At 38.1% G+C, this 16,236-nt stretch overlaps 1 protein-coding gene across 1 annotated transcript in view; it reads right to left on the bottom strand.

The window, feature by feature from the left end:
- LOC138443218 (EGF-like and EMI domain-containing protein 1) overlaps nucleotides 1-16,236 on the bottom strand; it is a 605,343-nt gene that overhangs the window by 238,968 nt on the left and 350,139 nt on the right. Inside the window, 1 exon segment of the mRNA XM_069595258.1 lies at nucleotides 7,845-7,967. Coding sequence (XP_069451359.1) covers nucleotides 7,845-7,967 — 123 coding nt within the window.

Consider the following 16,236-nt stretch of genomic DNA (forward strand, 5'->3'; position numbering starts at 1 on the left):
ATCCACTGGAGAAGGGATAGGCTATCCACTCCAGTATTCTTGGGCTTCCCTTGTAACTCAGCTGGTAAAGAATCGGCCTGCAATGTGGGAGACCTGGGTTCAATACCTGGGTTGGAAACATCCCCTAGAAAAGGGAAACAGTATCCACTCCAGTATTTTGGCCTGGAGAATCCCATGGACTAAGTCCATGGGGTTGCAAAGAGTTGGACACGACTGAGCGACTTTCAATTTCATTGTTCCCTGTAGCCCCTTTTGATTCAACAGTGGGTTATCTCATTCTCTGCTTAATTCCCATAGCATTTTCCTTGTGCCTGCACATAGTTACTGGAGAAGGCAGTGGCACCCCACTCCAGTACTCTTGCCTGGAAAATCCCATGGACAGAGGAGCCTGGTAGGCTGCAGTCCATGGGGTCTCAAAGAGTCAGACATGACTGAGCAACTTCCCTTTCACTTTTCACTTTCATGCATTGTAGAAGGAAATGGCAACCCACTCCAGTGTTCTTGCTTGGAGAATCCCAGGGATGGCGAAGCCTGGTGGGCTGCCATCTATGGCGTCACACAGAGTCGGACTCAACTGAAGTGACTTAGCAGCAGCAGCAGCACATAGTCACTCCTGTTATCTTACACTATCTTATGCTCGTCTCCTTTATTGAGTTGGAAGCTCCTTGGAGAGAAAGATAACCACCTCACATATATTTTTATATTCAACAACATATAGCATAGGAGGAATTTTTTTTAATGAAAAAAACTTGAACACATATTATGTATTAGGCTGATGCAAGTTGTTAGTATATAAAAAGATACATTAACAATCCCTACTTGACTTTTGAATTAATTGAGATTTAATCCAAAATAGGTGGGGGTAGACAAAATAGCAACTTGATTTTTGTTAAAGTGGAACCCAGAGAAAAGGATTTAGAAGTTTCCTAAAGAGGTATGCAGAATTAGGCAAATGCTCAGAGCTGGTTACAAGTGTAATGGGAAAACCTATGTCTTCCCGACCTGACGTCCTGACCTACTTAAACGTGCATCAGAGCAGACCAGCATGGCCATTTCCTGAAGGCCTTTTGCAGATCCTAAAGAGAAGACATGAAGGTGAACTGAATTCCGGATTCCTTTCCCCAAACTCCCCAGAGACGGAAGTAACTCCTTCCCTGGGAAGAAGGGAATAAGTGATCTCAGGATTGAGAATATCCCTCTTCTTGTGGTCATGAAGTAGGGGAAAGGAGCCTTATCACCACCAAGTTATTTGCTTACAATATCTCATTTAATTTCCCAGTTCACATCAGGTTAAATATTGTTATTCTGATTTTATAGATAAAGAAAGGACAGCCTGTGGATATTAAGTAACTTCCCCTAAATCTCGCAGTTAGTGAATGTCAGATTAAATATTCAAACCCAAAGTGGGTGTTTTGTTCAACATGGTCCACAGTGTATGGGCCAGACACATAATTCGTTAGATGGATGAATGGATGAAAAGAAAGATATTTGTATATAGCTTTATGTTTCAAATATGATAACTCCCAAGAATTTTAAGTGATTCATAGCTTTTTTTCAACATAATAAATTCCATATTATAAATGTGTTGATAAATTCAAAACAGACCATTTTTTAATATATGAGGATACACCATATGGGAATTTTCTCAAATTGTTCTTCATTTTATATTGCTCCCCATCCCCCCACCAGACTGTCAGCTCAAGGAGGTCAGGGAACTAGTATTACTATCTTTGTGTTGTGCAGTGCTTAGTCGCTCAGTCATGTCTGACTCTGCAAACCCATGGACTGTAGCCCACCAGGCTCCTCTGTCCATGGGGATTCTCCAGGCAAGAATACTGGAGTTGCTTGCCATGCCCTCCTCCCAGGGATCGAACCCAGGTCTCCCTCATTGCAGGCGGATTCTTTACAATCTGTGTATCTGTATATCCACCCTAATACCAGCAGAAGTTCAAGAGGCCCTTTATAAATGACTGTTAAAAGAAGCAACATAGAAAAGTAGATAAATCCTTAATAAAGATTTCTTCAAGTGGAGCTTTATGAACTCTAAAACTAAGATGTATTATGTATGTAGATAGATGGATAGATACATACAGGGATGGAAAGATAGATGGGTGATATTTTTTCAAGTGCCAACAGCTTCCAGTATTTGCAACAATGTTTTTAGTAAGTTGAGGAGGGCACAGAAATGCTCCATAAGCGTGTAAGGAATTAATATAAAGACTTGTTAAGTCTTTCTGAGCTAAGAAGAACATAAAATGTAGGCTTAAACTTCAGCAGGAGGAATATAGATTACATATAAGAAAAGCTTTCTTGATAGACAGGCTTATCAAAACTGTGAAAGGACGTGCAGAACCTCCCTGATCCGAGATGTCTAATATCAGGATAAACAAGGAGATCGTTTAGATTTGGTGCTGCTTGGAGGCAAGAAGCAGACCTAGGTGAGCTCTCAAAGCATATAGTATAATTAGTCGTGTATGTGTCCTTAGTCACTCAGCCATGTCCGACTCTTTGTGACCCTGTAGACTATAGCCCACCAGGCTGCTCTCCAGGCAAGAATATTGGAGTGGGTTGCCATTTCCTTCTCCAGGGGTTTTCCCAACCCAGGGATCAAACCTGGATTTGCTGCATTTCCAGTGTCTCCTGCATTGCAGGCAGATTCTTTACTTGCTGAGTGAGCAGGGGCTGTATCTCGATGCTTAATGATACTGAAACACTATGATGAAAGAAACCAAATTTTGCATTAATTTAGTTACTCTTAGGGCTTCCCTGGTGGCTCAGATGGTAAAGCGTCTGCCTGCAGTGCGGGAGACCTGGGTTCCATCCCTGGGTTGGGAAGTTCCCTTGGAGAAGAAAATGACAACCCACTCCAGTACTCTTGCCTGGAAAATTCCATGGACTGAGGAGCCTGGTAGGCTACAGTCCATGGGATCGCAAAGAGTCGGACACAACTGAGTGACTTCACTTTCAGTTACTTTTTTAAAAAAATTTATTTATTTTAATTGGAGGCTAATTACTTTACAATATTGTATTGGTTTTGCCACACACTGACATGAATCTGCCACGGGTGTGCATGTGTTCCCTATCCTGATCCCCCCTCCCACCTCCCTCCCCATATTATCCCCAACACAATGCTGAACAGTTACTAGTTACCCAATAAATGCTTATTGACCATAATTGGAAGAATGGCAATTGGAAAAAAGAGAGCTTGATTTCGTTCTTAGCTCTGTAAGTAAACCATCTGGGAACTGGAAGAAATCAATCAGTTTCTTCAGGTTTTAATTTCTCTCCTCTGTAGACTGTAGTCTCTATGAGCTGAGGGTTTCTGGGCCTCTGTAGCAATTAGACTCCATGGTTCTGATTAATCTGCTCTGTATGCAGTTCATACTGCCTATCAATCTCACAGAGGGGAAATATGAAAGCCTGGTTTCCAATATCACTTCATCTATCAATTAGCATTTTGAGACTGTTCAAATAATTTAATTTCCTTGGGATTCCACCTATAAAAACTTTTGTTTTAGTCAAAAATTCTATAGTTACATATATAGCAACAGTTTGCTGAGATTCATTGTTTATTCACAGTATTTCTAATGTGTTTCAGAAAAAAAATTGGCTAAAATATTATCAAATTACTTTAAAATATTTTGACTGTCAATTCATTAAATAATATACCCTTAGGTTCATTTATTTCTTCCAAATGGAAAACTATATCCCAACAATCCACTCAGTATTTATTATCTTTGTCAGTTCACTGATTATAATGTACAGCAATGTTAATTACCATTAATTTAGAAAAAGTCCTTGACTCCGTGGTACTATCATGCTCAGTCACACTAGTTATGTTGCCATGCCAATAATTTAGATATTGCACAAGGAGAAATGTCAGAATTTTCAAACTAAGATTTTGATTAGCCCTCTAAAAGTAAAAATGTGATTTGCCCTTTCAAATGAAACAGATCTGTTATCAGCAAATATTTACACAGACCTACTAATAACCAAATGATTTAACTAGTCAGATTTTAAATGACAAACCCAGCATGATTAAAAGTTGTACATAAGGAAATGAATAAGAGGTGTACTGACTATGTCTGTATGCATTTCTGACTGGTTGGACATGTACTCTTTCATCTATTTATTCATTCAGTAAGCATTTATGGAATTCTGCTAGGCACTAGACACCTGTGATGTTATAAGACATGGCTCTTACCTAGGAGATAGTCTCGATCTTCTAAGTAATTCTAGATAGTCTAAATGTTAAAACAAATGCAGTGCTCTGGGAGAAGTTTTATATGAGAAGCATATGCAACATGAAAGAAAAAAGAATCTAACTTGTAGCCTGGAAATAAGAAGCAATAGGTTTAGACTCCCACACAAGGACCATAGAAGTTGGCATCAGACACAGAATATAGAATAGCTACCTGCAAAATATCAAAAGAAAAGAATACAAGTTTAAAAACTGAACATACGACATAAAGGAACTTACTGATTTGAGAAAAATGAGACTTCTAAAGATATGAAGTTAAATTGTTGATATTTGAAACTCAATAAGACTGAGCATATGTAGTAAAGAGAGAAAGAAAATAGAACATATGAAAGCAGCATGTGAGATAGAATAAGGTCCAGCATATGTACAATCAGAGTAACAGAAGAAGACATTTAGCAGTATCCTGCCTGGCCTCAGCCCAATAGATGCCAATAGTATTCCCTCCCCTCAGTCGTGAAAATCAGTGTCTTCAGACACTGCCAAATGTCTCTGGGGGACAAAATTCCTCCATTTGAGAACCACTGCCATAAAAAGCAAACGAGAAACACAAACTACTGGCCTATTTCATTCATGATTATGATGCAAATATGATAAAATTATAGCAAAATGGATTTAATAGCAAATAAAGTGACAAAATCCAGTTCTATTTTTTTCCTGAAATGCAAAGATGGTCGCAGTTTTGAAAAGCCTTAAATATGTTACCTGATATTAACAAATTAAAGAAGAAAAATGTATGTCCTTCATATATATAAAGGTTATATATATATATTCTTAGTGTTCAGTGGCATTTGTACATTTAATTTACACATTATAATAATCTATCTGCAGAGTGAGTTAGAAACTGTGTTTTAGGTTCATTGCTATGCTTGAGAGAAGGGGATACTCATGTACCTGAGCTAATCAGAAACCTATTCCACAAGTTTATAGCTCTTTAGAGAAAAGGTTAAGGAATAAGATTAGCCATTTATAAATGCTTCAATTCCATTGAAAGGGTAGACTCTAGATGTATTTTAATGCTACAATAAATGTCTGCTAAAATTCTGATCTGTATTTTAAAAAACAATTCAAGTAGTTAAATACAATTTATATAAATGCAAAGAAAAAGTCTCTTTAAATGATTGTTTAATTCTATATCTTCAGCATTCAACAGAATAGCCTTTGAAAGCAACCAACCTTTACTGTTAGCATCAAGTAAATACATATGAATGACTCATTAGTGCCCTCACATGAATTGAAATGCCCATTTGCAATGGCTTTAGGATAGGTTTAATTTCAAAACAACCTCTATTATTTTTATTAAATTATGATCTGAGATCACTGCATGTTCAATAATCCACCAAAATGAATCATTAACATCACTATATCTATCAAATGGTCATTCAAAGAAATGAATAAGAAAAGATGCTAGGAAGTAGGGGACTGAGAGAGGTAGTTCTTTATAGGCAAGTTGCTCCAACCCACACCATCAATCCCAGTTCTACATCTCAGTAAATAGGAAGTCAGAGTTAATTCAGTGTCAAACTCTTAATTCTCACAGATAACCCAAGTTATTCTTATATATTGTGCAGAAATGAACATCAGTTATATGAAAGCATGGAAATCACTTCTCTAAATATGTTATTTATATGAAGAGTGACTAATTTCAATTAAAATGTGAGATAATTGCATATAAATAAATCAGTGGATATAAAGTTTATCATGCCTTACCAGACTAATAGTTGCTATAAAAATAACAATAATAATTGTCAAACGTAACACAGCTAATTGCTCTACTGGCATTTCAAATGTATCATAATAATGATCATGTTGATAATAATAATACTAGGCCAAAAAGAAACAAAGAGTTCACTGCTTCTCAGGCAGTGGAGAGGTTTGTGAAAATTATATTCTCATCAGGCAGATCATGCTAACTTCAATGGGCATTAGCCTACCTATCATTTGGACACCATGAGGTGGTGATCCCTCTGGTTCTCTGATATTGAATCCATACTGAAAACATCATTTCAGTCTCACCAGAAATAAAGATGATCTCACTTGAATGAAAAAGGACCTGGTTGAATTTAAGACTTGCGTTTATAAATGCACACCCTTACAAACAGAGGACCATGCCTGAAATGAAACTTGTCTCAGAAAGTTCCAGATGTAGTCACCCTCAAACATATGGTTGTCTACTTGCAGCCTGTCCTGTTGCTATGTGCCAGAGATGGTCCAGAAGAGAATGAGCTATACTGCTTCCTGAGAATCTGAGAAATTCTCCAACCTACTCACATCCACAACTTGTGTTGTCTTGGCAGTCCCAACAATCCCACAGCCCCAGTCCCAGACACTTTCAGTGGAATGACTTTTATTCCTCTTGTTTTCTCCCATTAACTTACTCATACATGTCCCATTAGGAATAGACATTGTCAGGGGAAAAATTGAGTTTGATTTTGTAAGGTCAATGGGGAAACCAAATAAATGCATTTCTATGTGATCTAAAGAAAAAGGCTGAATACATTAAATGCTCAAGCATTTAAATGGTAAAAACAGATAGGGAAAAAGTCAGAAAGAACAGTTAAAAAAGCATGGTACAAGAGATCATTATATTTTGGGTATTTCTTGTTTTTTAGAAGAAGACAAGGAAGGGGTCTCTGGTCCCAGTTACTTTCCCAATCTGGGAAACAATGTGGTCATAAATTAAAGTACAATTCATAGTTATCATTTGAATACCTACTATAGCCACTCACTATGCTAAGGGCTTTAGATGCATTATCTTATTTAATTCCCACAGCAACTTTTGTGGTTTTTGGAGCTACCATTATCCTAAATTTTACAGATGAGGAAAGAGTCTTAGCAAGATTAAATAACATGCCCAAGGTTACAGAAATTGTAAGTGACAGAGTTGAGACTAAAATCCAGGTCTCTTTGAATTCAATGCACTTAACCTCATTCTATAATGTCTTAAAACACTATTCTGTAAAGTTTTTGGCTTATGTTTCAATCTTTGCCTCTAATCAGTGAGCTCCTTCAGGGCAGAATTTATTTCTCATTAATTTTTATATCCCTAGAGCATGGAATAATGCCTGATAAAGAGCAGCAACTCAATGACTGTCAGATGAACAAAATGATGAATTAATAAATAAAGGAAGGAGGGAATTAATTTTAAAAGGATTCAGAAAATGGAAGTTTGTGGGGGAAAAGCTAATTCTATATAAAAAATACTGTTCCTGTGGTTGCTTTTGCGGCTCTTTATTTCTATTGTAACAAGACATGAGTATTTTCTGATAAGCACCATTTTCCCTTTAGAATTAAACAAAATGCTTTCACAAATATGTACTTTACCCAGGGATTTAAATGAACGATTGAAATTCCATAATCAGAACATGACACAGCCAAACCAGTGTATAATCATATGTTTCTTATAATAAGCTACTTGAAGAGTTCTTAGGGTTACAATTTTGTAATCTAGACATGAGAGGAAGATCTATGCTCTTGACAACATTCAGCCCAGGCATTTCAACTGGCTCTGGATCAAAGCCATCCCCCTCTTTTGCATTACATATATGTTCTCTCTTATCAGGAAGCAGACAGTCCCAACTGTTACCTCTACGTCCTCTGCCATCATCCTCCAGCTTCTGGCCAGCTTGACACTTGCAGTAATAACTGCCAATTGTATTACAGCATTGGTCCTGACAGCCACCATTGTCAGCGCTACATTCATTTATATCTGCAATTGAATATATAAACAGAAATTAGCTTCCTGTAGCTAGACACACAAAAAGACTTCAATGGCTCTCCTAAAAATATACCATCACAGCATGACATCACCATTTGACCTCAGAGGAAATGAGATAAAATTATAATACCTTATTCTAATTAACACACTCCAATTTTGGTGTAAAGAAAAAGACAGGTCATAATCTTTGGTATTTGATATATTTTTGAACCATGTCCTAAGGGCTTGTCTAAGTTTAGGGAATTTGAAGGCTTATGGTGCAGATCAAGAAATTTTGCATCCGAGTCATCATTTCAGGATGAGATTGAGAAGAGGAGCTAGCAAGTTAGAACACAAGGTCACTTATTTATCCATTAAATGTTTGGTTGTAGGCTTCTCAGATAAATGATTATTGAAGTACAAGCTGGAATCACGATTGCCAGGAGAAATATCAATAACCTCAGATATGCAGATGACATCACCTTTATGGCAGAAAATGAAGAAGAACTAAAGAGTCTCTTGATGAAAGTGAAAGAGGAGAGTGAAAAAGTTGGCTTAAAGCTCAACATTCAGAAAACGAAGATCATGGCATCTGGTCCCATCACTTCATGGCAAATAGACGGGCAAACAGTGGAAACAGTGGCTGACTTTATTTTGGGGGGCTCCAAAATCACTGCAGATGGTGATTGCAGCCATGAAATTAAAAGACGCTTACTCTTTGGAAGGAAACTCATGACCAATCTAGACAGCATATTAAAAAGCAGGGACATTACTTTGTCAACAAAGGTCTGTCTAGTCAAGGTTATGGTTTTTCCAGTAGCCATGTATGGATGTGAGAGTTGGTCTATAAAGAAAGCTGAGTACCGAAGAATTGATGCTTTTGAACTGTGGTGTTGGAGAAGACTTTTGAGTGTTCCTTGGACTGCAAGGAGATCCAACTAGTCCATCCTAAAGGAGATCAGTCCTGGGTGTTCATTGGAAGGACTGATGAAGCTGAAACTCCAATACTTTGGCCACCTGATGCAAAGAGCTGACACATTTGAAAAGACACTGATGCTGGGAAAGATTGAGGGCAGGAGGAGAAGGGGATGACAGAGGATGAGATGGTTGGATGGCATCACTGACTCAATGGACATGGGTTTGGGTAGGCTCCAGGAGTTGGTGATGGACAGGGAGACCTGGTGTGCTGCAGTTCACGAGGTCACAAAGAGTCAGACATGACTGAGCGAGTGAACTGAACTGAACTGAACTGAATTGAATTAAACTGAACCACTGTATCTTTAGGCCTTCCCTGTAGCTGAAGGGTTAAGAGTTCTCCTGCAATGCAGGAGACCACGGTTCGATTCCTGGGTCAGGAAGATCCTCTGGAGAAGGGAATGGCAATCCACTCCAGTATTCTTGCCTGGAAAATCCCATGGACAGAGGAGACTGGCGGGCTACAGTCTGTGGGGTCGCAAAGAGTTGGAAACGATTGAGCAACTAACAGTACTACTATATCTTTGGCATTGCACTAGACAGTGTAGGGGAAGGTAAAAGGGTAATTTCATGATTTCCAGTGGTTCAAATCCAGCTGGGGTGGAGGACTAAACAGAAGTGTGATGTGATTGTGTCCATGTGCTGGATATGTCCACAGCCCACTTCTTAACTTGTGGTCAGAAAGCATCCTTACAGATAGGGCTTGATTTTATGTACACCCCAACCAGCTTGCAGTTGTTAAGCATTCCAAATTATCTATAGGTTTGATAGTGAGTGCCCTGTTCTGCTCATAGTAGCCACTTCTGTACGCTGACTTGCTGACAACGGTATTTGTTTTATGAGGTAATAGTGGCTGGAAGAGAGAGAGGGTGGAGAGGGCAGAAAGGAAGTGGGAGGTAGCAAGTAAAGATGGGAGAGTGAAGAAGAGAGAGACGGGAGTGGGCAATGAGTTAAGTCAGGACCAGCTGAAGAAGCTGACAATGTAGAAGCATTGCCAAAGAGGAGATGAGTCTCCATAATGGTAGAATCAAGACTGCAGAGCCCTGATAACTGAAAAAAAATGACGCAGAGTGGGGTTTGGTGCACAACTCGATAAAAGTGATTTTGCCTGAGGCTTGGCTCTGCAGCTGTATAAATAAATTTAATTAGATTATAGGTAAATTTTTGGAGAAGGCAATGGCACCCCACTCCAGTACTCTTGCTTGGAAAATCCCATGGACAGAGGAGCTGGGTAGGCTGCAGTCCATGGGGTCACTAAGAGCGACTTCACTTTTACTTTTCACTTTCATGCACTGGAGAAGGAAATGGCAACCCACTCCAGTGTTCTTGCTTGGAGAATCCCAGGGATGGGGGAGCCTGGTGGGCTCCCGTCTATGGGGTCGCACAGAGTCGGACACAACGGAAGCGACTTAGCAGCAGCAGCAGCAGGTACATTTTTATTGAAGTGTGCCATACACATACAAAAGTAAACTTGTCTTAAGTTTTGTTAGGGGAAGCACACTGACTGAAGCTGCCCACCCTGGCCAGGCCCCTACTAACCATTTGCATGAGTTGTTTTACAACAGGAGGTCCTGGCAAGGAACATGGAACTAATAAGCCACCACCAACCGGAAGAGTTCAGGAAAGGTCAAAAGGAGACACCATGAAACTGACCACTTCCCAGAATCCTTCTTGCTGGTATCCGTCTTGGCTGAGTGATGTGTGCACCACCAGGAAGGACTCTGAATCAGAATGATTGGCTAAAGACAACTGGGAAACTAATCCCATCACCATATAACCCAAACTGCAAGCCACATGGCAGAGCAGTCCTTCTGGGTTCCCTTACCCTACTGCTCTCCACCCTGGTGCCCTTTCCCAGTAAAATCTCTTGCTTTGTCAGCACATGTGTCTCCTCAGACAATTCATTTCTGAGTGTAAGACAAGAGACCACTTTTGGGCCCTGGAAGGGGTCCCCTTTCCTGCAACAGTTTGGTAAGTTTTCAAACATAAAATATAGCAATGCAACCCCAAGAAACAGACCATTGCTAACACCCAGAGTGTTCTGCCTAGGTGAAGGTACAACCGTCCTAATCTTTAACACGATAGGTTAGCTTTGTCTTTCTGAGTTCTACATAACTGATCATACTGTGCGTATTTTTGTGTCTGTCTTCTTTTGTCCAGTATTCTGTTTGAGATTATGAGACTGTACCTGTAGTCTGTTCATTTTTATTCCTGTATATCATTCACATATATGAATATACCATATTTTTTATTTACCCATTTCATAGTTAATGGAAATTTAGCTATTTTCTTATTTTTGTTTATTGTAAAGTGTCTTGATGAACATCGTCACACAAGTCTTTGATAGACCTACATATACATATCTGTTGGGTAATATATCTAGGATTGGAATTGCTGGGTCAAAAGCTATGTTAGATTCTGCTTTAATAGTACAGCCAAATAGTCTTCTAAAGGGGCGATTCTAATTTACACTCCCATCAGTGGTGTGTTATAGACCAGATGCTACTCGTCCTTTGTAGTGCTTGGGATATTCTATTTTGTTTTGTTTTTCATTTTAGCTCTTCTGGAGAGTATACAATAGCATCACATTGTAATTTTAATTTGCATTTTCCAGATGATTAATTAGGTTAAGCACCTTTTTCATGTTATTGGCCATTTGGATAAAATTTTGTTTAAGTGCTTATTCACATATTTTGTCCATTTGTTCAATCAGTTCTTAAAATACTGGTTTTTTAACTAGTGAATCACATAGAATGCTAGAGAAATTGTAGCAGTGTTTATCCTTGTCTGGCTTCTGAAATTATAAAGATACATTTTAACATTTCACTGTAAGGAATACTGTGTACTGTAGGGTGTTTTTTTTAATAGATTACTTTTATCAGATTAGGAAAGTTCCTGTCTATTTTAGTTCTTAAGTATTTGTATCACAAAGAGGCCATTTCTCCACTTTTTTGTATTATCTGAAAAATTTTAAGGTTTTTTCTTACTTAAATGTTTGGAAGAATTCAGTTATAATACTGTCTGGGCCTGGGATTGTGTTTGGGTATGTGTGTATGTGTGCATTGACTTTTAATTATTGATTCCACTTTTAAAATAAATAAGAATAAGAATATTCATATTTTCATTTAAGCATGTTCAGTTCAGTCGCTCAGTCGTGTCCGACTCTTTGAGACCCCGTGAATCGCAGCACGCCAGGCCTCCCTGTCCATCACCAACTCCCGGAGTTCACTCAGACTCACGTCCATCGAGTCAGTGATGCCATCCAGCCATCTCATCCTCTGTCATCCCCTTCTCCTCCTGCCCCTAATCCCTCCCAGCATCAGAGTCTTTTCCAGTGAGTCAATTCTTCGCATGAGGTGGCCAAAGTACTGAAGTTTCAGCTTCAGCATCATTCCCTTCAAAGAAATCCTAGGGCTGATCTCCTTCAGAATGGACTGGTTGGATCTCCTTGCAGTCCAGGGGACTCTCAAGAGTCTTCTCCAACACCACAGTTCAAAAGCATCAATTCTTTGGCACTCAGCTTTCTTCACAGTCCAACTCTCACATCCATACATGACTACTGGAAAAACTATAGCCTTGACTAGACAGACCTTTGTTGGCAAAGTAATGTCTCTGCTTTTGAATATGCTATCTAGGTTAGTCATAACTTTTCTTCCAAGGAGTAAGCGTCTTTTAATTTCATGGCTCCAAAAGCACTGCAGTTGGTGACTGCAGCCATAGACTGCAGCCGAGCCGACAGACTGCTCGGGCACCTCTCTTTATTTCCCTATGCCTAACTTTGAATTTCTCATTGCTTGGTGGTCTGAGGATAGAGACATTTTACCAATACATGGTGGTTATCATTACCCAGAGAGACAATTCTAAGAGATCTAAACAGAGGCTATAACGCTTCTAATGACCTAGCTTTGAAAGTCACATGGCGCCCCTTCTTAGACATCTGTTGGATAATGCAGGCACAGGTGAGCTGAGATTCCAGGAGATGGAAGAATTTCTTCTCACAATATGGGCTTTGTAGGTGTTCCAGTGAAGCAAGAAATTGATGGTAGCCTTCTTGGAGAGAGTGTATCACCCTGATATGTTCATTTAAGGCTTTATATTTTCCTAAAAATAAGGATTATCTGCATCCCACAGGCTTTGCTGTGTTATGACTTATCATTCAACTAAAAATATTTCCTAATCTAAATTAACATTTTTTTGGTTTGGGTCATTTTAGGGGGGGTGGTTTCAAACATTTGAGGAACTTCGAATCATCTAGTTATTATGAAATGATAGATTAATTCTCCTGTGTACAAAGAATATGTTCTTCATGACTTCAGTTCTTCAAGATTTGTTAAGTCTTGATTTATATTCCAGCATATGGTCAATTTTGGTTTAAAAAATCTATATTTACTTGAAAGTAAAGTATATCTTACAGTTGCCAGGTGCTATGTTTTCTGTACGTATATATGAACATATAATTATGTGTGTATGTTAGTTGCTCAGTCATGTCTGACTCTTGCGACCCCATAGACTATACCCCACTCCAGTACTCTTGCTGGAAAATCCCATGGATGGAGGAGCCTGGTGGGCTACAGTCCATGGGGTTGCTAAGAGTCGGATACGACTGAGTGACTTCACTTTCACTTTTCACCTTCATGCGTTGAAGAAGGAAATGGCAACCCACTCCAGTATTCTTGCCTGGAGAATCCCAGGGATGGGGGAGCCTCATGGGCTGCCGTCTATGGGGTCGCACAGAGTCAGACACAACTGAAGTGACTTAGCAGCAGTAGCAGCAGCAGCAGCAGCAGCAGCAGCAGCAGCAGCAGCAGCAGCAGCAGACTATACCTCACTGGGCTCCTTTGTTTATGGAATTTTCCAGGCAAGAATACTGGAGTGGGTTGCCATTCCCTTCTCCAGGGGGTCTTCCCAAACCAGGGATTGAACCCAGGTCTCCCACATTGCAGGCAGATTCAGATGATATATGTATGATACTTATACATTTAGGAAATCAGGTCAAGTTTATTAATCATGCTTCTCATATATTTGTATCCTTATGAATTTTTAATGTTTGTCAATATATCAGTTAGTGAGAGGCATAGTAAATTCTCTCTGATTTTACATTTGTTCTTCTATAACTGCAATTTTTGGTTTATTTATTTTGAAGCCCTATTATGAGTGGCAAACAAGTTTAGAACTGCCACATCTTCCAACAGATTAAACCTTTGCTGTTGTAAAATGTTCCTCTTTAGCTCCAGCTACATTTTTTCAATTAAAATTGAGATATTATAAAATATGGTCCTGTCTAAGACATGCCTGAGATACTTTGTCCATGCCAAAAAATTCTTGATATTTGGTCTTGTACAAAAACTCCATTAGACATCTTGTCCATAAGACATCTGGTTCACACCAAAAGGTCCCAGATACTTGGTCTTGTCTAAAAACATTTTATTTTCTAAATTTTACTTTTAAATTTTTGTGTATTTGCTAAATTGAGAAATTATATTCATGTATCTTTGTATGTGTTATTTTAAATAACTAATATCTTTAAACTATAGTACTATATCATTGACTTTTAATGTAATTACTCACATATTTTGATTAAATTTACCATTTATTTTCTTATTTTTCTAAATTTCCATATATTTACATTACTTTTACTCTCTTCTCTATATCCTTTTAAACTTATTATTTTTAGTGTTTTATTCACACTCTTTATTAGGTTCTCAGTTAAATATTACTTTATTATCCTTTTAGTGGTTACTGTAGATATTATAATATCTATTATTAAAGTCTAATATAAATTAGTATTTTAATCACTTCCCTAACAATCCTAGAAACTTATACTTTAACATCTTTATACTTTTCCTGCTGTTTATATTATTTTTATTATGTTTTTGAATTTCAGATATTTAGAAGGCATAAGGATTTATTGTTGCTATTTTACACAGTCAATAGTAATTTAGCTTTATCTACATATTTGCCTTTTCTGATATTTATCATTGCTTCTTTTACTTCTTTGCTTCCTTTTGGAATAATTTCCCCACTGTCTGAAAACGGCTTTTAGTGTTTCTCTTCCTATGGATTTGCTGGCAATGCTATTTTTTCAGATTTTGTTAGGAAATGACATTTTTTCACTTAATTTTTAAATAAACTTAAAAAATTTAGAACATTTTCAGATTTATAGAAAAATTGCAAAGATAGTTCCCATATACCCCATTTACTTCATATTCCGTTAGTAAACATATCTACATTAGTATGGTACACTTGTTTTAATTAATGAGCCAATATTGGTACATTATTAAATAAAATCCACACTTCATTTAGTCTTTCTTAGTTTTTAACCTAATGTCCTTTTTCAGTCCCAGGATCCCTTCCAGGGTAACATATTATATGTAATCGTCATGTTCCCTTAGGTTCTTGTTGGTTTTAACAGTTTCTCAGATTTTCCTTGCCTTTGATGACCTTGACAGTTCTGAGGAGTACTGCCAGGTAGCTTACAGAATGTCTCTCAATTTGGATTTTTATGATGTTTATCTTATTGTTTCACTGGAATGGTGTGTTTTGAGGAGGAAGACCACAGCGGTGAAGTGCCATTTTCATGATCGTATCAAGAGTACACACTGTCAGCACCTGACTTAGCCCTGTTGATGTCAGCCTTGATACCCAGGCTGACAGTGTGTGTCAGATTTTTCCACTCATTCTTCTTCCTTTCTGCACCAGTATTTGCTGGAATGAGGTCACTGAGCACAGCTGACATTTAAGGAGTGCAGATATCCTACCTCCTCCTTCAGGGTGAGGTATATATGTAAGTTATTTGAAACTCTTCTGTGTAGATTTGCCTATTCCTCCCATTTATCACACTATAATTTTTGAAAAGTATCTTCAGCGGAATAGAATCATAGATTGACAGCCATTGTCTTTGAGCATTTTGAAAGTGACATTTCATTATCATTTAAATTTCCTTTTGCATGTAATGTGACTGTTTTTCTCTGCCTACTTTTAAGATTTTCTTTTTGTTCTGTTTCTGATGTTTTACTATGATATGCTTTAACGTGTGGTGGTTCTTTTTTTAATAACTTTCCTCCTTGGAATTTAAGGTACATCACAATTTTATGGTTTGATGTCTTTAAGTTTTGCAGAAATTGTTCTCACAATTTTGCCCATTTTATCTCTCTTCTTTTTAGCACTGCATAACTCTCATTTGTGAGACTTTTGATTTTTATGTCACTTATGATACTTTGTGTTTTGTTCTACTTTTTTTTTTCTTTATTTGCTTCCATCTAGATATGGTCTGCTAAGTCACTTCAGTCGTGTCTGACTCTGCTGC

This window comes from Ovis canadensis, chromosome 1, assembly GCF_042477335.2.
Source record: "Ovis canadensis isolate MfBH-ARS-UI-01 breed Bighorn chromosome 1, ARS-UI_OviCan_v2, whole genome shotgun sequence".
In the NCBI taxonomy this organism is placed as follows: Eukaryota; Metazoa; Chordata; class Mammalia; order Artiodactyla; family Bovidae; genus Ovis; species Ovis canadensis.